This window comes from Bolinopsis microptera, chromosome 8 (assembly GCF_026151205.1).
Source record: "Bolinopsis microptera isolate Bmic1 chromosome 8, MBARI_Bmic_1.0, whole genome shotgun sequence".
Taxonomy (NCBI): Eukaryota; Metazoa; Ctenophora; class Tentaculata; order Lobata; family Bolinopsidae; genus Bolinopsis; species Bolinopsis microptera.
Genome location: NC_087079.1, coordinates 7,392,241 through 7,415,277, shown reverse-complemented (window position 1 = coordinate 7,415,277; position 23,037 = coordinate 7,392,241). Strand labels below are relative to the sequence as shown.

Sequence of the window (23,037 nt, the reverse complement as noted above, 5' to 3'; positions counted from 1 at the left end):
TATATATATATAATATAAAACAAGTTGAATATTATCATCTTACGACTCCTTCTAGACTATCTAATTTCCGTCCTTTTTATTTCAGCTTTTGTATAATTTGCACCTTCATCGATGTATTTTCTTTCGCTGGATTGTGCCACTTCTCGTAATAGTTGATAGACATAACTTATGCCAAAATTTCTCTTATTTTACAAAGTATTGGCCCCCCCCCCCCCCCCCCCCCCCCCCCAGTATTGTACTCAGTTTATATTTGGCGAATTAGTGCTGTTACGTGACCCCTTTCGCTTTGTCAAACTCTACTTTATTGCAGGAGATGTCCGCTAGTCGCCGGTTCATCATTTTAGGGAGCTGGTTTATGATGGTTGGTGGGAGGTCTGACTGCTTGGTGATATATAGCGGTGTGTCATTTGCCTTTCGGAAGGTGAAGTATTTCCCACTGCTGAGGTTAAGTGTCACATCTAGGAAGTTGACTTCAACGAGGTTGGTTTCTATTGTGATCTGTAGTCCTTACTCCTTGAATATAGCCGTGATCTTTTTCCGGATTCGGATTTCGGTCTAGTTTCGGTCCGTTGGCTTGTGGAATGATTGCTAGGCCGTCGTCTCTGTACAGACCAATTTGGTTGGCTGGAATATACTGCTGGAGATGGTTGAGTTTTCAACTAAGTACAACACTACAAATCTATTACATTTATTGAGGATGATACAGAGGGAATGTACTTAATGTAGTTATTGAGAAGTCCTAACTCTCCTCACGTCCGTAAATGGAGTTTTCTTTGTATCATATATTAAAGTCACTATTGTGACGGTACATTAGAACTAGACAGAAACAAAGTGTGAAGGGCCTGAACGGAACCCCTCGGTTTCAGTTCCTTGTTCAACATGTGTAGGCCGACTAGTTTGCTGTTTCAACGCCGTCGTATGATCCCATAGCTTAGTGACGTCAACATTTTTCTTTTCCTAAACATCTCCATTATGGAAGAGTAGCACATTTTGTATGTGCTTTATACTTTTATAATGGCAATATCCGTGGGGACTGGGGCTGAGTTCGGTGGTCTGCTTGGCGATCTGTATAGCTTTGCCGAGCAGGTCTTCCGTTATTGAGGGGCAGAACTCAACTACGTCAAACTTCACGAACTTGGTCTTTGTTTCCTTGTTCATCCCGTGAAACCATTTCAGGACCTCCTTGGCATTTTTCCAGAGGTTGAGGTTTGTGTTGGTGGCCTCCAGCTCTCCAGCAGTCTGGTGATGGTTTGTTCCAGTATCTGCTTGCTGATCTTACCTAGTTCGTTCTTTGCGGGGTTGATGAGTCGACACTGCGGTGTGTTCTTGAAGTTGTCCTTTCGAGGGTTATGAAGCATTGCTTCAAGTTTTATAAGGTACATAATATATATATAAGTTCAAGGTATATAATATATACAGGGTGTTTCAAGACTCGTGTCCAAATTTGAAATTATAATTCTTCTATTTCATGAAGGAGCAAATCAAATGAAATCGGTTTGGGAATGCTTGTTAGGTCTTACAATTTAGTTATTTCTTGCAAAAGATATATTATATATTCGTGAACTAGACGAGTCACTTACCCCTCGTGGGGCCTTCTCGAATATCTATTCTCCGTCCTTTTTATTTCAGCTTTTGTATCTTTGTATATGCGCCTTCATCGATGTATTTTCTTTCGCTGTACCACCTCTCGTAATGGTTGATATACATAACTAATGCAAAAAGGTGTGGTATTTTACAATAACGTGCCTATACTACGTCAAGTCACGTGATCAAACAGCATACAATAGTTATACTATGTAAATGTCACGAATTAATAACCGATCAATAACCAACCAACTTACAGGTAGTTATATAAAACTATAGGCGTCGAGTAAATATGTCAAATCGTTATGGAGAAAAAGACAGGATTCCTCCAGAAGAGACGTTGCCGGTACCACAATCATCGAGATCATCGAGAAAATCATCAAGAAAATACCAACGATGTGAACAATGCGATCAAAAAGGTCATTCTCTTGAAGAATGTTTGTTGGTAGTTAAAACAATGAACAGCTACGAAACCGACCGAAGCAAAGCGAAGATAAATTTTGAACACCATACATTCGTTCGTGTGCCAGTCACAACGCTAAGTCCTATGTGCGAAGACTGCAAGACTCGTCAAACTCAACAGAAAATGGACGGGATTGGAGAGGCAGAAATTTATGGCAAACGTAAAGAATGCTCGTGTTTCAAACTGGTAAAAGTTTTACCCAAAACCGAGCCAATTAAAGAATTCGGCGAACTCAATCTCGATAAACAGGTGCAATTAAACATTGTCGGTAAGACTCAGTGTGGCTTCAAAGTGCCCACCCCGATCCAACGATACGCCTTACCCATTATTATCGAAGGATTTGATGTAATGGGTTGTGCTCAAACAGGAACAGGAAAGACTGCAGCATACCTTATTCCAATGATAAAGTTTGTAAAAGACAAAGGCTTCAAAAAGAAAAGGGTAGGATGGGATGAACCTCAGAAGCCAGAAGTTCTGATAATCGCTCCTACTCGTGAATTAGCCCAACAGATTCACGCTGATGCAATCAAGCTCACGTTGAATATGAGACCCTCTTGTGGGATCAAGGTGTTGAATGGGGGATCAGTAACGGGTACACAACGTGACGAAGTAAGACAGGGCTGCAACATATTAATTGGAACTCCGGGTAGAATAAAACATTTCATCACCGACCACACTATAAGCTTGGAGAATACAAAGTTCCTTGTTCTAGATGAGGCGGATAGGATGATTGACGATGGGTTTCGGGCTGATCTGGAGGCGATTGTTGGACTTACTGATATGCCAAAAAAGGAAGCACGACAAACTGTTTTGTTTAGTGCAACTTTCAGATCAGATCTGTTAGAGTTAGCTTTTACCACTATGAGAGATGATTTCAGGTTGATCAAGGCGAATGATATTGGTTCTGCGCAACCAAACATAACTCAGAATTTTGAATTGGTGAAAGAAGCTGAAGATGAACAACAACAACAACAACAAATAGAAAGTATGCTAAAGGAAATACTTATGGATCTTCATGCCTGGAACGAGACAACTTTCCTCAAATGCAGTTGCTGGAAGAAGGAGCGGAATGGATTCAACACAACTACAGTTAGTGATCAGCCAAACATAAAGCACTTCTTATTGCATGTCCTAGGCAAATGTGCCAAAGAGAAGATTCTCATCTTCGTTGCGACGAAACTTAAAGCCAAGGAACTTGCAGACTCTATTTCAAATCATCTTAGAAGCAACTTTAAAGCTCGTTTCATGACAAAGCAAAAGTTTAAACATTTGTACACCGATGGTGATGATCAAGATCTGATCGATAATTATGGAGCAATTAGTTTTCATGCCAATCAAAACCAGCCTGAGCGTGAACAAGCTTTGTCTTTATTCGATAGAGGAGTTTACCCTATTCTAGTGGCAACAAATGTGGCAGCAAGAGGGCTCGATATAGAAGGAGTAACTTATGTAATCAACGCCGACTTTCCTCTGAACCTTAGCGACCTTAAAAAGTACCATGACATCGACACACAAGCTTTGAAAGATGGAAAGATTAAGAGGAGACCAGTCCGAAATCAGTTTGAGGAATACATACACAGAATCGGGCGAACTGGCCGGGCCGAAAAAGAAGGAGAATCAATTTCATTCTTCAGGGAAGATAAAGATGCTCATCTAGCTGTGCCACTCATAAGAATGTTAGCAAAAGCCCAACAGAATGTTCCTGATTGGCTTTCTAAATTAGCTGCAGAAAACAGTTCTATTGAAATGGCAGCAACCGGGAAAGATGTACCTGAGAAACAGGAGCGAATTTTAGCAGGTCTAGCAACCAAAGAATGGGATGAATCCAAGGGGCCCTGCGTTGATGAACTTTGGGGAAATGAACCCTAAGCTTGAGATTGTAACTGATATTTCGATAAAACTGTTTCCCCAATGGACTAATCATCTGATTGTGATAACAACTGAAAATGTGTTTCTACGGAACATCTGTATTTGTTTATCAATCATGTTATTTACCTAAATTTACTGTTAAAATTTGGTCTCTCTAATTTAAAAAAGCTATGAATCAACATTAAGCTATAATTTAGCCTTTAAACTTATCAGCTCACACGGCGATATGTGTAATGAAAGAGTAGTTGATAGAGTAGCCATTTTATCATGCTTAACTTTTGATTTATTGTTGTTGAATTTGTTTTTGAAAAATAATTGTGAATTATATGCAACGAAATTCGAAATAATTGAAATTGAGCGCGTTCTTTTAAAATGTTTGGGTTTAATTTCTACGTACATACTAAAATAATCTAGTAGTTATAAGCTGGAAATTGACAAATAAATAAGCCAAAATAAAATCAGCTTAAAGAATAACTATATTCTCACCAATAACATTAGACCTGTTTTAAGCATGACGTATCATTATGTTATGATACTATGTTATTATTACCAGGGTTGTGAAAAACGTAAATGGTAAACTCAAAAAACGTTCAAAACGTGCTTTTTTCTATTTTTTTCAAAAAACGAGAAAAAAACGAGAAAAAACGTTCGCATATAATCTAATCAAGCAGACTCACGTGAAAATTCAAAATGTAGCGGTATGACCAATCAAACTTGCCAGTTGTGTTGACCAGGCATGGCTCCAGCCGATTATTCTGGGGGGGGGTGCAACTTGGTGCGAAGGCGCTGCAGCAGGGGTCTGGGGGCGCAGCCCCCTTTCTGAGGGGGGTCTAGTGGGGCGAATGGCGATGCCCCCCTGAAAATTCTGCGTCTTTAGAAGCTAATAACCTTACCAGAAAGTGTCTGAATTAACTTGAAGAGTTTAATAAAACATAATGTGAAAATAAAGGTAAAAATATTTTAATAACAATTAAAACATAATTGACACTGAGACTGTTCAATTCAACACAACTCTGCGGTTACTCTCAGCAAACTTGTCAATAATGACAGCAATCTCTATAGCTTTGACAAGCTCCTTTTCGTGACTGAGAAGGGTAAGGTCGCTTATCCTCTCGTCACTGAAGACTGCAATTTGCTTATGTGATTGTGGCCCAGGCCTCATGGTGTTCGTACTTCGCTGGTTCGTTTACTGGTAGTCGGTGACCGTCAAAACATTGTAAATTTCCGTATAAATCACAACGTTTTTAAAATAAATACGCAAAAACCTGTTAAAAAAACGTGAAAACGCTCCAATTCAAAAAAACGTAAAACACGTATTTCACAACCCTGATTATTACTACATTATTAGGCCTGCTAATTGCTAATGGCTAAAGAAAGTAACAAAAGCTAAACCAACCATTCTTTATATCATCATTTACATCAGATAAATTATAGCAAAAATAGGAAACGTTTTTGAAATTATAGTGAATTTAACATGAAACATGATATATTATGGATACACAGTTGAATTAATTTAGGGCTAAAAATATTGCTGGTACAAAAGATTTGTGTGATAGATTGTAAAAAGTACTTACATAACAGTTATCTGCATGTTTGTGTGATAGATAGTAAAAAGTACTTACATAACAGTTATCTGCATGTAGCTGATAAGGATAATACCACAGGAGAGTGTGCTGACTGCTAGAGCTACTCCCATCACTATACTGTTCGCTGTAATAATGGGGTCTTAAAATCTTGCTTAATGCTTAAATCAGTGTTTTAATAACAGGAGTCAATGAAAGTTGTATGGCACCAAATGCAGTGTGTGACAGTAATATTTGTAGCTTGATGAACTATACTGGACCGTGAGATCGTACAACAGAGCGAGCCGTAACAATAGGTGCAAAGGATTGGCAGTACCATATACACGTGTGTTTAGTACCAGTACCATTACATTGCACGTGTGTACACGTGTGTTTAGTACCAGTACCATTACAGTGCACGTGTATACACGTGTGTTTAGTACCAGTACCATTACAGTGCACGTGTGTTTAGTACCAGTATCATTACAGTGCACGTGTGTACACGTGTGTTTAGTACCAGTACCATTACAGTGCACGTGTGTTTAGTACCAGTACCATCACAGTGCACGTGTGTACACGTGTGTTTAGTACCAGTACCATTACAGTGCACGTGTGTACACGTGTGTTAAGTACCAGTACCATTACAGTGCACGTGTGTTTAGTACCAGTACCATTACAGTGCACGTGTGTACACGTGTGTTTAGTACCAGTACCATTACAGTGCACGTGTGTTTAGTACCAGTACCATTACAGTGCACGTGTGTTTAGTACCAGTACCATTACAGTACACGTGTGTACACGTGTGTTAAGTACCAGTACCATTACAGTACACGTGTGTACACGTGTGTTAAGTACCAGTACCATTACAGTGCACGTGTGTACACACTACACGTGTGTTAAGTACCAGTACCATTACAGTGCACGTGTGTACACGTGTGTTTAGTACCAGTACCATTACAGTGCACGTGTGTACACGTGTGTTCATTACCAGTACCATTACAGTGTACGTGTGTACACGTGTGTTTAGTACCAGTACCATTACAGTGCACGTGTGTTTAGTACCAGTACCATTACAGTACACGTGTGTACACGTGTGTTAAGTACCAGTACCATTACAGTGCACGTGTGTACACGTGTGTTTAGTACCAGTACCATTACAGTGCACGTGTGTTTAGTACCAGTACCATTACAGTGCACGTGTGTTTACTACCAGTACCATTACAGTACACGTGTGTACACGTGTGTTTAGTACCAGTACCATTACAGTGCACGTGTGTACACGTGTGTTTATTACCAGTACCATTACAGTACACGTGTGTACACGTGTGTTAAGTACCAGTACCATTATAGTGCACGTGTGTACACGTGTGTTTAGTATCAGAAGTTATTACAGTACCTGTTTGGGAGACAGGAGGGAAGGCGTCCCAGCTGCAGAGAAGAAGACAGGTACCGTTAACTTCTCTTGTAGGTCCAGAGCACACTCCTGTGGAATGTACCAGTTACTTGTGGAATGTACCAGTTACTTGTGGAATGTACCAATTACTTGTGGAATGCGACTCCAAGTGTTGAGATTGCCAGGCTGAAGCTGAGGGAATGTAGCATAAAATACCACTCAGATGCTACAGAAGACAACCGAATAGCTGTTCAAGAGGGCAAACAGAAGCTAGGCGATGCTTATCAAGCAGCCAAAGAGCACCTGCTGGAGGGGCAGGTCCGGGAACTGGAGGAAGCAAGTTGGCAGGGCAGACATGCTAAAAGCTGGACCATGATCAACAAGATCACAGGTAAAGCTCCATCATATACTGGCAACAGGCAAAATCAAGGGAAACTCACCAACGGAAAGGGTTCAGAAATGGAAGGACTATTTTGTAATTTTGCTACTCTTCTCGGCTCACCACCGACGGTAGAGAAATCGGAAGAGGATATTGATTCAGTCCACCCACCTCTGAATATCGGAACAGAACCGTTTACGTTGGATGAGTACAGGAAAGCAAAGTCCAGCATAAAGGAAGGGAAAGCATGGGGTGACGACAACATAGCCCCAGAAGTCTTAAAACGATGCGACCTTGATCAAATTGTCTTAGACTTCTGTAACAATGCTCTATTGAAAGGTGAGAAACCAGACCAATGGTCAACTGCCAACATCATACCAATTCCAAAGAAGGGCGACCTTAGCGAACCAATGAACTATCGGGGAATAAGCTTGTCATCCCTAGTTGCCAAGTCTCTAAACAAGATGGTTCTAAACCGGTTGAAGCCAAAAATCGAGACAATTCTGCGTAGAAACCAGAATGGATTCAGACCAGGAAGGTCAACAACTCGACAGATATTGGTACTGAGACGTCTTATAGAGGGTGTCAAGAGTCGGAAACTGCCAGCTGTTCTGACATTTATAGACTTTAAGAAGGCTTTCGACAGTGTACATCGTGGGAAAATGCTAAAGATTCTAGAAGCTTACGGCATTCCAGTCAAAATCGTGCAGCTTTTACGGCTCATGTACGAGAAGACAATGGCCAAAGTCCTAACTCCAGACGGAGAAACTGAATTGTTCGAGATACTTGCAGGTGTGTTACAGGGCGATACCTTAGCACCTTACCTCTTTGCAATAGTCATCGACTACTGTATGAGGCAAGCCATAGGCGATGATGCGGAGCGACTTGGACTCACCCTCGAACGTAGAAAAAGCAGAAGAGTGGGGCCCAAGATCATCACCGATGTGGACTTTGCAGATGATATAGCACTTATATCTGAGGACATGGACAAGGCTAACGAGTTCCTGCTCAGAGTAGAATCGGCGGCAGCAAGCGTGGGACTACACATAAACGAAGGCAAGACCAAGGTCATGACACTGAATATGGAGGATCGATCTAGCGACCTACAAAGTCGATCCGGGGAAGCCATAGAAAATGTAGATGATTTCATCTACTTAGGCTCCTGGATTGAGAGCACAGATAGGGAGATAAGGGTTAGAAAGGGAAAAGCGTGGGGTGCCCTACATAGACTGAAGGATATCTGGAAATCCAAACTCTCAAAGAGCCTCAAGATTAGATTGTTCATAGCGGCTTGTGAATCAGTACTGCTCTACGGATCAGAAACCTGGACACTGACAAAGGCTCAAGAGAAAAGTTTGGACGGGACATACACAAAGATGTTGCGTATGGTGCTGGGTATCTCATGGAAGGACAAGGTCAGCAATATAACTTTGTATGGTAGGCTCCCAAGGCTGTCAAACAAGTTACGAAGCAGGAGATTAAAAATGGCGGGACACTGCATCCGACATCCTGAGCTACTTGCCAGTGATTTAGTCTTATGGGAACCTAAGCACGGTAGAGCACAGCAAGGCCGACCAAGACAAAGCTACTTGTCTATGTTACTGAAGGAAGTTGGGACAAACTCTAAAGAGGAACTGCGAACCCTGATGCGGGACAGGGATATATGGAGGGGGTTTTCTGGCGTAGATCGGACTTAGCTCCGACATAGTAGTAGTAGTAGTAGTTGTGGAATGTACCAGTTACTTGTGGAATGTACCAGTTACTTGTGGAATGTACCAGTTACTTGTGGAATGTACCAGTTACTTGTGGAATGTACCAGTTACTTGTGGAATGTACCAGTTACTTGTGGAATGTACCAGTTACTTGTGGAATGTACCAGTTACTTGTGGAATGTACCAGTTACTTGTGGAATGTACCAGTTACTTGTGGAATGTACCAGTTACTTGTGGAATGTACCAGTTACTTGTGGAATGTACCAGTTACTTGTGGAATGTACCAGTTACTTGTGGAATGTATCAGTTACTTGTGGAATGTACCAGTTACTTGTGGAATGTACCAGTTACTTGTGGAATGTATCAGTTACTTGTGGAATGTACCAGTTACTTGTGGAATGTACCAGTTACTTGTGGAATGTATCAGTTACTTGTGGAATGTACCAGTTACTTGTGGAATGTACCAGTATTACAAAGTTGAACCAATATTACAAAGTACCTACATCGTGGCGATATAACTAATACTCAGCAGTGTTAGTTATTACAAAGTACCTTAAACCTTTGTATATTACCTAGTTTTCAACTTAGTAGGTACTCTGTAAAGGGAATATAGCAGAACACTGAGGAGTGAGGCGTCACAGAGTTCCTAACACTATTATTGATGGTAATAATCCTCTAATATTATGTCATTTGTACAACAATTAAACAGTACAGAAGTTTTCTCCCGTATACAATTATTATTGTATAAAATTAGTGTACATTTTGCTCAGTTGTGGGTATCTAGGTACGTTATGGCGAGAGAATGTCTGCTTATTTAATTGCTATTCTAGACCATTGCCCGAGTCTTCGGAACCGTTCTGAATGACCAGTATTACTTCACCAGGGTTTAAATATCTCCTCATTCTCGACATACTCTACAAGATCTAATTGAGCAATAATTGGCAGGGCTCCATAACTTTATCACCAGCTAATTCCATAATTTCATCCTGCAATTACGAAACAAGCTGTTTATACTGACATTAACAAACACATTATTACTAATTGGAACCGTCACACATCACACCTAGCCGTCTACTCTCTGAATTAAGTAGTTCGTTCACCGTCCACCAAATTACTGTCAATTACTACATGGCACAGGGTAGGAACAATGCTGGGTTTTGATTGGTAGGTTTGGTGGGTTAACTGGACGCTGATTGGGTGAGAGGAGCTGGAGCTAATACACTGTGTTACGCGGAGGCTGGTCCAGGATTTATTATTTACACCAAAACAAAAGAAAGTTTTAGCTTAAACCGCTGTAGTTAGAATTTTATACAGGGTGTTTCGAGACTCGTGTCCAAATTTTGAATGGCTCTCATAATCTAAAAAATGAGACAAACGGTCTAATTTTTGTTTTAAATTGTAGACAAATTATTACATTTTAAAATACATAACAAAAATAAATCTAATATTTTAACAATTTTTCGAACCAAGCCCCCTTTCTGCATAGAAGGTTTTGAACCCTCGGAAGCATATTGTCTATTGCACGTTTTACCATGTCAATTTTTAACTTTTTAGCCTCCCTTCTGATATTGTTTTTTAGCTCATCTACTGTTTGTGGGACTGGGTCTGAATAGACACGTTCTTTCAGATAGCCCCACTGTAGGGAGGCCAGCTGAACTCAGCTTTCCTCGATATCAGTCTCTCCCCAAAATGCTCCTTCAGCCAAGCCAAACTTTCGTGCGAACAGTGTGGAGGGGCCCCGTCTTGTTGGAATATACAGGAATCAAGTATTTTTTTCCTTTTAAGTACTGGGATTACTTTTCCACGCAACATAGCAATGTAATTTGCTGTCCTTATCGTCTCTGCCTTCTCTTCTTCATTCTCCACCTGTTGGTTTCCTTCTGAGAGTCAATTCTCTCTCAAATTTCGTCACTTGTCGCTGAATAGTCCTAAGATGAATTTTCCTGCCTGCATTACCGTATTTCTTTGAAAGTGCCCTCCTAGCAGCAATCCAACTACTTCCGTTGACATAGAAAAGCTTGACCATGTCTACTCTCATTTCGTCTGATATGCCAGATTTTGACATTTTTTCGAAGAAAATTTCGAAAGGATACAAATTTGCGAAAAGATGAGTTTTGAAACGAATTTGTGAGAGATAACTAAAATGTAAGGTATAACCAGCATTTTAAAACCGATTGCATCTAATTTTGCTCCTTCATAAAATTAAAAATTAAAATTTTAAATTTGGACACGAGTCTCGAAACACCCTGTATATTCATAATTACAACAAGACCTATCTGTTACATTTATCAAGGAAGCGATGTAACAGAGTCAATATTATATGTTGCTAAAGGGTTGCTAGTCCCCATCATTTATCACAGTCTGCTAGTTTCACTGCCTACTAATAGTAGCTAAATATTACATAGTTACAATTAATATCAATATGACATAAGACAGTGTGTATTTGGGAAACAGGTAGTTTCTATAGTTAGAATCAGGTCTAAATAAAGATAATAGTCCAGAGATACAATAACAAAAATACACGGGCACCATTTTAATAAATGTTTTCCTTTGTAATTATAAATTGAGACAAAAATTCTGAACTTAATCAACTTTGGCCTTGGCTTTGTCTCAAGAAATATATTCACAGGACTTTAATTTCTGGGGTGATGAATACATCCAGACAACTTAGATTTTATTTTACTTAACATCAGAAAATTAACTTTGTTGAAAAGAATTTAAGATAAGTCAAATTTCTCGGTAAATTGTGGTTTAAATACTATCAAAATAACAACCTTTAGAAGTTTTAATACTTTCAACACTACTATATATAACAAATAATTTGAGGAGGTTCTCTAAAGATGATATTTTATTCGAAGAATTCAAGAGCCTTAACTGATTTATGATTCGCCTCTCCAAACAAATCTAAAGTAACCTTTAGAGGAGTTGTCCGTGTTCCCCCCAACACCCTCTCGTCTCAGTAACATACTGTCCATATCATGTGTGTAGCTGGTCGGACATCTCTCAACTAGCGTATCTCTCAGTTTCGCTGCTTCTTCACCTCCCCCTGTGAGAATATATGTTGCTTAATAGATCATTTCTTTTGGGTCAAAATAACTTGAATAATTTAAAAAATGTGAATAGAGTCGTGTGCCAACTGATTGTAAATTGGCGACTGTTTCGAGATCAAAAATACTCGGTGACCACTAAACCGCAGTTTGTGAGTACAATTTTAGGATGAAATTGAAGTTTGCATTTTGCCTAAAAACTGTCCACTAAAAACTGGACAGTTAAAAATACTAATTTCCGAGTGAAACGTGGAAATGTATAAAAATATAAACTAAATTAATGCAAATAATAATGTGCATCAGGTAAATGTATAAAAATATACAAAATTAGATTACACAATGGTCGTAGTTTAATTAAAATTAAATAATTAATAACATCCACTGCTAAAAGCTCTTCCAAGCCGTACGTAGTTAGATATTTCTTTGTCTACAAAATTAGGTGGCAGTACATGGCTCTAACAGAAAGACAATGAAGTGACGATTTTATTATCTTTACATAATTATCAATGAGCAAACATAATGATTTGATTTGAAACTTTTACAAAATAGCAAATATACAAATGTACAGCAAGTCGAACAAACATATAAAATGGGCCGAAATGTATAAATGCGATAAAGCGTGGGTCAGTGAAACAAGTACAGAGGACTAGGACAACTTTCAGAACAGGAGTTTTATGGCCGCCCAAAGTCTCAATAACATCACCTCCACCTAGTAATAAAATTATGAAATATGAAAAGTGTGAAACAATCAAATAATAAAATATTCAAAATATATAGTTGTCTCTTAAATACAGATAACGTCTGAAAATTCTTAAAATAATCATCACTCCTTCATATATTGATCATTGTCCGAGAGTGTAACTCATGATGACTTCTTATCACGGCTACATACCTTCCCGTACCGGATGTAGTGGTCGAGATGAGTCTGTTCCGCCCTCTTCTTCTTCAGGTCAGTGACCAGATGCTTCCTTGTTGCTCGTTCTTCGCTGGATCTGTCTGGACATATCCATACATCTTTGTGCGTCTCCCTCAGTCTCCCTGTTTTCATCAGAATCTGATGAACCGCTGTTGAGCTTGGGACGGTGATCTTGACTGGTCGGATAGCCGTACTACCTGGCCTCTTCCAACCGACTCTAGTCGCTTCGAAGTGAGGTTTCTCCCCGATCTCCTCCAAAACTGCGGTAACTAGCGCTGGAAGCTGTTCTTCCTCCTCTTCTTTCAGCCCAAACACGATCAGGTTCTTGCTCCTGTCCTCCTCTGCAGCCACACTCTTCATCACCTTCTTCAGGATTTTACTGTTGCAGACCGTACCACTTGCACTGTTCTGTTGAACAGCTGCACTATAGTTCTGAATCCCTGACTCCACCGTTGTTTGGACTGTCTCCTCAACAGACGTCTTAAGCAACTGTAGTTGTTCGTCCTTCTGCATCAGCAGCTGGCCCTGCAGTCTGATCACCTTTTCTTTGTCTGCTAGTGCTTCCGTCTTGAAGCACTCGATGATCTCCTTCAAGAGATACATCTGACTACTCTGCCGACGAACAAGGTCCACTGCATCCACAATCCAGCCAGACAGAGTCTGTTTATCCTTAGTCTTGATCTTTTCACGACTATCGTAGTCGATTTCACGGTAGTCTATATGCAGGTCTTTTTCTAACTGATCGGATCACCGTGCAACACAGCCTTCCACATCTTCCTGTTGATCATAGCTGAACTCCTTAATCAACTCCTGGGATCGGGTCAAAGTTGAGTCATCCGCCATAGTGTACTTGTATAGTAATGTACAAGTACACACGCAAAGGTAAACTACGCGGTAACAGCAAACTGAACTTATTGCAAATTTACAAAAGATAAGAGAGCTCGATATTTGCAACACAAGCTACACTGATTACACACAATAGGGGGGAAGCCAATGGGTATTTTGGAGTACTTTGGGGTATTATGGGGGACTTTATTATGGGGGATTTGTTGCCCGTTATGGCACCCCTCCAAGATAAGTGACATCCAGCAGCATGAAAGCGTACAAAGCTTTCAACGCAAGGATTACTGGAATGTGTGATATTCATTTTTGGGACCTTCTACGATCTCTGATGTCTTTGCAGCGTCACAGGGAGCAGTTTAATGTTTATTCTACTTCATATGTGGAAGATTCTCCATCAGTCATCACCATACCAGCGACGACATTAACCTGCAGATTTTCTCCAGGCCACGTTTTGGAAACCTTGCAGCCATTCCAACTGTCGTTGTTTTGAGTGTCCGATCCGAAACCAAATCCTGGGTTACACAAGACGTGGTAGCCTGTGACTCTGTGAGCCGTGAGGATGTATAGTGTATACCGCTCCGCTATGATGCAATAGTTTTAAAGGTAAATGCGATCGATTAAATCCACCAGGACGCCAGATGCAGATAGATCCACTAAAATTAGCGTTAAATATTCAGCGTGGTTGTAAGAACCGTATAAGAGTCACAAAATTGTTCAAAATTATCTGGTATTCTAGGCTAATCCAAGGTTTGAAGGCAAGAAAAATTCCTGAGGTTTTCTATCCTTCTAAGAGCCCAAGGGAATTAGCATAATAATGTCATAGCCTCGCCTACCCTAGCAGCGAGATTACTCTCGTTGTATTATTGAAAAAGTCAACTTGGAGCTGCTGCTTTGACAAAAACTGGCTTTTCTAGATGGTGAAACTTGCAAGCTTTTGGTCTATTTGCAAGCTTTTGGTCTATTAACTCAACAGCCTGATGCCTGAGGATGTTGTAACTAGGCTTTACTCCACTCAGTATGATCATTTCACTGCCCAATTCAAGCTCTTAACTCCAATCAGAAACCGAGTTATTTTGATTTTAAGTGCTGTAGTTGCAACACGCAACAGTGTAAAAATGGGTTTTGGATTAATAACTGAGTAATCCGATGACTAATGACTGAGAACTTTGACATTATGCTCTACCCAACTCAATGTGATCATTTTGAAAATTTAAATGTCCAAGTTAAGTATTTAGCTTCTTCAGAAGCCAAGATATCTTGTATTATAAAGTGCTATAATTGCTATTAGTATTATCACGAGAGCGCAAATAGGTGCAGCCTCATAACTAATGTCCTAATGTCCTAATGTCATAGGACTTTGAAATTATGCTGTACACCCCTAAATGTGATAATGTTGGACATCTTTATGCCCAAGTGTGGCTTTTGACTCTAATCAGAGGCCAAAGTTTGATTTTAAAGTCGCAAAAGCGCAAAAAAAAAGCGTGGTCGATTGCGCAAAACTGCACCATACTCCATTGTTAAAATTTCTACACAAGCCAAATTTGTTTCCGATCAGTTCCTTGAGGTATTCCAAGTCTAAAACCCGGCCCCGGGCCAAAATGTTTTAGACGGGAATGTTACCAGATCCATGAGTATAAAGGGAAATATAATAATTTAATAACTATAAGTCATAAGCATGAGCAGAGCAACAGTTCTGAAATATGGCTGTTTAGTCTAAAAATATGTTTTTTTCTGGTCTAATTTATAATCTAAGCAGAATACAATTTCAACTAAAACATCCACTGAAAAATGGACTGAAACTGGTTTGTGTTCAAACATAAACTGTTGCCCACAATGAATATCTAGAATAATTTTTGGTAATTTCGGGGTATTTTGGGGTATTATGGGGGACTTTATTATGGGGGATTTCCAAAATCCATTAAGGCATTCCCCATAATACCCCAAAATACCCCTTGGCTTCCCCCTATAATACATGTTTGTCAGTTAGTTTGTGCGTTTGTGTTGGCATACAATCTCGTTTTGAGAAATGACCCAACAAGATTGACTGTAGATCCAACTAAGTTTTGACTGTGAATGCGGGCGGTGTTTTTATTAATTTAATACTTTAAACGGTTAAAAACCGTTTAATAATTCTGCGAAAAGCCGTTTACTCCAAATTTGTATAGTGCGGTTTTCTTTTGTCGATCATCGACTTCTACTTGTCTTTTGACTTTCAAAAAATGTGTAGCGGGTACTCCATTATTATCCAGTTACTAACCGGCATTGTAAATATTTTTTCAAAACAACTTGAATAGTGTCATAAAATGGTCTGAACGAAATAATATGGCACTACACAAATGACAAAGACAAGTTTGAGTATATGTGTCACAGACACAATCGACGCAGTGCTCTCGTCGAACTTCCTTTTGTTAGTGAACTGTACCAGTACTCAGTATAAAAAGACAAGTCACTCGCACCTGTAGGCCAACTAAGAGACCTCGGGGTTCTCGTCTCCAACGATCTATCTTAGCAACCCCACATTAAGACCACTAGCAGGAACCCGTATAACCCTAAAATGGTGTCAAGACTCAAAAGACTAAAATAATTATTACCTATTTAATTAGCGTTTTTAAAATTCCTATTCCTTGGCCAATTTTGTATTTTTTCATGCTGATTTGGAGGCCATTAAAGCATTTGACCCAGTCAAAAAAGTTTCAGTTGTATATCTTTTACGGTTTTTACGGAAAATTGCGTTAAAGTTGATGCCGTGGTGTCAGTAAAATGGTACGGATAAACAAATACCCATGATGCTAACCAGCAGTTTGATTGTTTAAATTCGGCTTACAACAGGATTTATAACGCTGCCTACCCAATCAAAAGACAGTCCGAGCGCAGACAAAATGAACGTGTTAATCCCAAACCATGGATACTGCCCTGGCTTGAAGAAGCTATAGAACGTAAAAATCAGGCATATCATGATTATGTTAAGGAACCAGTTGATAGGAACCAGCTAAAATACGACCGTTTGAAAAAGTTTTGCACCAAACACGTTGACAAAGCCAAAAACATACACTACAAAAAATTCTTCGATCAGCACAAAGATAATTCTAAGAAGCAGTGGCAGATGATTAACGGTCTTCTGAATAGGAAACCAGCTAAACCTACATCAATAAAACTGTCGGACGAAAACGGACAAGTCAGCACTCCGGCAGCAGTAGCAGAAAAATTTAATGATCACTTCTCAAACATCGCTCCAAAAATTAAATCTGAAATTAGTAGTAGGACCACTTTCGATCCTGGCGGGGCCAGGGGACACTTCGCAACCCTTCTCCAAATAGTATCTACATAAAACCAGTCACACCTACCGAAGTTCAAGACGTTATTAACCTATTTAAGAATAAAGCTACTCTTGACACCAAAATCCAACCACTCAAAATTGCCAACAGCTGTCATAATTTTACCACTGTATTGGCCCACGTTGTTAACAGCTCGTTCGAACAAGGGGTCTTTCCCCAAGCCTTGAAAACGGCAAAAGTAGTTCCTGTACATAAAGGTGGATCTAAAACTGACATCAAAAATTACAGACCGATATCTCTACTTGCCACTTTCTCAAAAGTCTACGAAAAGCTTATGCACAATCGAGTCATAAATTTCTTGGATACCTACAATATACTTTGTGAAAATCAATACGGCTTCCGCCCAGGTAGGTCTTGTGAACATGCGCTTCTTAATGCTAAAGACAGAATCCTCAATTCAATGTCCAAAAAACAAGTTACTTTGCTCCTTTTGATTGACTTTAGCAAAGCCTTTGACCTTGTGGATCACTCCATACTCCTGAATAAGCTCGAGCACTATGGCATAAGAGGTCTAGCTTTAAACTGGTTTAAATCATATCTTATGAACAGAAACCAGTTTGTATCAATTGGATCCTCTGAATCCTCAGCCAACCCCATTATTTACGGTGTACCCCAAGGTTCAATTTTGGGACCTCTCCTTTTTATAATCTACATAAACGATCTTCCTCAAATATCAGAAATAGCTAATTTCATCATGTACGCAGATGATGCAAACATTTTCCTAACAGGAGAAAATATGAACGAGGTTTATGATAAGCTCAAAATTCTTAGCGATGTCTTAGTTAAATGGGTAGATAACAACGGATTAGCTCTAAATCTTAAAAAAACGAATTATATGATCTTTTCTCGGCAAAGAAACCTCATTTATCGCGATGTAGTAATTTCTGGTGTCACAATCGAAAGAAAAACAGAAGCCCGTTTCTTAGGAGTTATAATAGATAACAAACTGAACTGGTCGCAACATATTTCTGCCATGAAAATGAAAATGGCCAGATACATTGGAGTCATGTACAAACTTAAAAAATATTTGCCTCTGGAAGCACGTTTACAAATATATCACAGCTTTGTGCAGTCTCACCTTAATTACTGCTCCCTCGTCTGGGGTTTTGCTGCTAAATCCCATATAGAAACACTATTTGTAAAACAAAAAATGGGTCTTAGAGCAATACTACCAGGTTTTGTTAATTACTGGTACAAAGATGGTACACCACCAGCAAGTACCAAGTCTGGTTTCTATGTACACAAAATATTGACAGTTCATAGTATCATCGTAAAGAACGCATTAGTTTTTATACATAAGCTGAAAAACTTCCCAAGTCTAGTGCCTCCCTCTATAAATAAAACAATACCTAACAGTGCACCAATATTTAACGTCGCCGATCCGGATTCGAGTCTTACAACTACATGGTCAGATGAATACGGTAAACACCCTTACAATAATTCAGTATTCTACAAAGGTCCACTATTAGCAATAAACAGATATAGTGTCGCAGCAACTTCCTTGCCAAGTCTATTCAACCTTAACATCTACAAAAGGTGTATAAAAAGCATGCTCATTGATCAACAAAACGAGGGCATTGCAGACGAATGGCCTAACTTTATTTTATACAATATAACGGGACTAAGGAAATCAGAGCGCAACATCAACCGTAATGCTAATAATAACTCTGTCTCATAAGCACGCCATCACAGACTCAAATTCACTGCATACCATCTCAGTTACACTGCCATCAATTCGCCAGCAAAAACGGCATGATACTATGCGACTGATAACAGTCGTTAAATTTTAAAAATTTTGGAATAGCTAGCTAGCCGTAGCTATGCGCCTGTTTCCACTCTAACAACTCTAAAAGCGCATTAATATGACAATTTCAACTAAAGGCAACTTTATATGTGCTCAGCTATGTTTTGTTCGACAAGCTCCATGATATACATTTTAATCGTTTTAATGAGATCTAATCTTGTGTGAGTTTTGAGTTTGAATTGATAACACTTATTATATATATATTATTTTTTGAGTAAACATTGGCTGGTACTTCGGGCCGGTCCCCAACAAAAAAACACATTATATACATATATATATCGTCTCGCTTTATATATAGTAAGATAGCAAACAAGGTTCGACAAAAAGCTGGCACCCCTCCAAGATAAGTGACATCCAGCAGCTTGAAAGCGTACAAAGCTTTCAACACAAGGATTACTGGAATACGTGATCTTCATTTTTGGGACCTTATTCAATCTCTGATGTCTCTACAGCGTCGCAGGGAGCGGTTTAATGTTTATTCTACTTCATATATATGTGGAAGATTCTCCATCACCATACCAGCAACGACATTAACCTGCAGTTTTTCTCCAGGCCACGTTTTGGAAACCTTGCAGTCATTTCATCTGTCGTTGTTCTGAGTGTCCGATCCGAAACCAAATCCTGGGTTACACAAGACGTGGTAGCCTGTTAGCGTGTATAGTGTATGTATGATACAATAGTTTTAGTTTGTACATATTTTTCCACTATCACCCACTAATTAAAATCTCAAATCTCATGAACGCTGCTAGAAACATGAGACAAACAGTCTACCACCAATCTGTTTAGTGCAGTTAGCAATCTTTCAACAATGAGCTTTACTTGTCTTTGTACTTATCGTTCATCAAAATGTACACATAATACTGACCACGTCTTATATGGATACGTTCATTTGAGTTTGAGGATATTGGTTAACAAAAATAATAGTGTTTTCGACGATAGTGGCTAAATTTTGGCAACTAGCATGTTCAGAAGTTCTGAACATTAGCCAAGTGACCCATACTCCCATTTGCACTGCTCAGAAATAAAATTTATTGGGCACTACAATGGTTAAAATATCACATTTTTGTGATTTAGTTAACTGTAGCTGCCCAATTCCTTGGTCTTAAATATATTAGATTAGATCAATTTAACAATTGTGATGCAACATTGGTTAAAGGGCACGGATCGAGCGGTTAAACGGCAATATTTTGATAACTTGGTCACACTCATAATATGATACCTCTTTTTTACTGTGAGGTTTCCTCAAAATCCTTTTAACTTATTATGGTCGCACTTGGTTAATGGGAAAAGAGTTTAATTCTGTCACATTTTTTAGAATTTTCAATTTTGGGTGCATTACCGCAATCATTTATATCTGATTTTGATTTAAAAAGCGAGAAAACTCAATATAATAAGGAAATATGTGATGAGACACGTGATGCCCATATAAGGAGAATGGAAGTTTCAGTTGATTCACGAGAGGGCAGTTGATGGTTTTGTACCCAATGACCAATGTGATACTTAAGTTTTCCACCCATAATTGACCCCTCTCTCTCTATCCCTCACAGCTTTACCTGTACTTTGAAGTCACGCTAATTAAGTTTTACTGTCAACTATGTTTCGCACTTTCTGCCCCCCTCCCCCTCTCCCCCTTACACAATGTAGTGGTCGTACAATTCCGTAATTATCTTGTTAATTATGTTTGAGTGTGTACTGTGTTCTCCTCATTCAGTCATTCGCAAAATCGCAGTGGCAATGTTTCAAGATTTTGTTTTATACGTGTTCTTCGGTCACTTACAATTGTTCTGGATTGCTAGATGATTTTGTTTGCACGCTTCAGTGCCGGTTTCGACTGAACGGGTTCATACTATTGTACCTACCTTCTTAATTGCGAAAGTAGAATCCTGGCCGTAGGTATAAAGGTCACACTAGTAATTATAATAATCAGCACCATACTCAGTAACACTATCAAATCTCTTTATAAAAGAACAACGAAAATGAGGTGCTCCCATCGCACAACGCAACCATCATGCGCTATGAGTATGTGAACTCTACTTTCTAAAATGTATCCAGAAGGCAAGCAGTCCACAGTAACAGGACGAGAGTTCCTAACCACTTATAACAATTATAAAGAAACATGTTGCATACATGAATGACCCTTAATTACTCAGTAACACATACAACATAATTCAGGTGCCTGGGGGGCGGGAGCTTTGAAAATGCCTGCGCTAATATAACTTTCCCACAATAGCTAAGCGTAAAAGTGATTATGCGTGGCCATAATCTTGTGTAAGTTATAATTTGCATTCTTTATTGTAACGGGTTGCAAACTCATCCTTGAACCAAATATATTCAGTTAAATTGTACGTTCAAAGCATCAATTTCCTTTGTTTTATAAATTTTTTATAAATTATAAATGTTTATAAATTTCCTTTGTCGACAAAATGAACATTTGACAACACAAGGCTTGTGACTAATGACTATGTTAATAACTGTTCATTGGAGCGGCTTTCAGAGATAGTGCGATCTTAAAAGTCTAGGTTAAGGCTAAGAATTATCTGTCGAGATGTTCATTTATTCATATAGTTACGTGAATACTAGACTTACCCCCCTACACAGTTTATCAATGATCTGTCAAAAAGGGCCATCTCCACCAACTTTAGTATTCAAACTACAGCCGACCCTCATTTCGAGAGCTTGCTATTAGATCGACGTTCTTATTCTATTCGAATAATTAGCGTTCTCATGAAATTTTATAATTTAGTCGAAATTCCTTTGCTGTACCTCTGACAAAACTTTGCATCGTTCTGAAATGTTTCAGTGGACTAGTTAAGTAGCTATGCGCTTATGTTAATACATTTTTAGGCGTTATTGCTGATTTTTAACATCAACCAATCATAACAATAGAAACGAGACCTAGTGAGAGTTTTCATTAAACACTATTTGTTAACATACATCATTCAATAATGATTTTATTGATAGATGGGGGTTTCATTAATAAATGTTCGTTTGTTCAGCGACCTTGCTTCTCCAGTGGATTAGAACGAATACCAATATATATTACTTAGAAATGAGGTTACGTTTGGTGCTTTGCTCTTTGCTCATTCTGTGCTTTTTGTCACATTCCTCAACTAACGAGGACAGAGACAGAAGTGAATCTGATGGAGGTAACATAGCTTTAGAATTTTAAACGTTAAACGATACTTACTCCGAATTCAGGATGGGAATAAGATATGTATGATAGATCCATAATCAGATCCGGCCTTATTAAGTAAATGCGGCACTTACCGCACTCACATGCGGCACTAAAATGTGGCACTTGCGGCAATATCATATTTAACATGCGGCACTTCTATGCAGTACTTCCTTAAAGACGAAGAAATATTTACCTAACTTGCCTAACTACTACCTAACCGCACCTAGGGATTGATGTGCCAGGTAATATCTATATAATTAATTACTTCCAGTAACTTGGAGCAAAAAAGCTGGTAAATATCTGAGCGGCTACAGTGCAGGAAAAGCCAAGTACGACACTCTTCTGGAAGCTCAGAGCGAATGTCTAAAACGATCTGGTCAGTTCACACTTGCTGTTAATAAATTAACAATTAATTGGTTATCTTGAAATTAAAAATACAAAAGATAATATAAGAATTCTCTGGTAAAATTTCAATTCACATTGCATTAAATACCACGTTCTTCCAGTAGACTGCGGAGGTATCACATACGAACCCTCGTCCAAAACGTTCACACTGCGAAAAGGAGTCGTCCTCGTGGACAGTCCCTTCAGTGAAATCTCCTGGATACCTATTTCAAGCGATGATGAAGGTAACCAATTAGTAACACTAGTTAGCGCTAACTATGGCATTTAGAGTTAGCCTTTCGCAAAAGAACCGTTTCCTCAATGTTATCTTATTGATAAAATTTATCTTATTTGATCTGCATATCGCAGGTCATCTTCGTCAAATGGGTTATCGTGCATTAAATATCCCATGCTTAAAGTTAAAGAATCAGTAATACCCGCTTTTTATTCAACCACCTCAGTCCCGCTTGTCAGTGTAAACTTTTACAAGCCATTGGGTGTGTACTAGTTTTATCTTGGACAACTTTAGGTTAACCTTATTAACATCACGTGGAGCTTTCCCAGCTTTCCC

At 39.1% G+C, this 23,037-nt stretch overlaps 2 protein-coding genes across 2 annotated transcripts in view; one reads left to right on the top strand and one right to left on the bottom strand.

Moving 5' to 3' along the window:
- The window catches only part of LOC134819530 (uncharacterized), a 103,159-nt gene that overhangs the window by 57,477 nt on the left and 22,645 nt on the right, over positions 1-23,037 (bottom strand). The window contains exons 6-8 of the mRNA XM_063829516.1: positions 11,877-12,008; positions 6,875-6,961; positions 5,539-5,626 (exon numbers count right to left, since the gene is read on the bottom strand). Coding sequence (XP_063685586.1) covers positions 5,539-5,626; positions 6,875-6,961; positions 11,877-12,008 — 307 coding nt within the window. The remainder of the gene's footprint in view (positions 1-5,538; positions 5,627-6,874; positions 6,962-11,876; positions 12,009-23,037) is intronic.
- On the top strand, positions 2,095-4,268 carry LOC134819300 (ATP-dependent RNA helicase DDX4-like). The gene has a single exon (XM_063829185.1). It carries the CDS (start codon positions 2,132-2,134, stop codon positions 3,914-3,916), a length of 1,785 nt encoding a protein of 594 aa, XP_063685255.1. The 5' UTR covers positions 2,095-2,131; the 3' UTR covers positions 3,917-4,268.

What these genes read in the sequence shown, in the direction of transcription:
- LOC134819300 (XM_063829185.1), top strand. Translation starts at nt 2,132, where the DNA reads ATGTGCGAAGACTGCAAGACTCGTCAAACTCAACAGAAAATGGACGGG.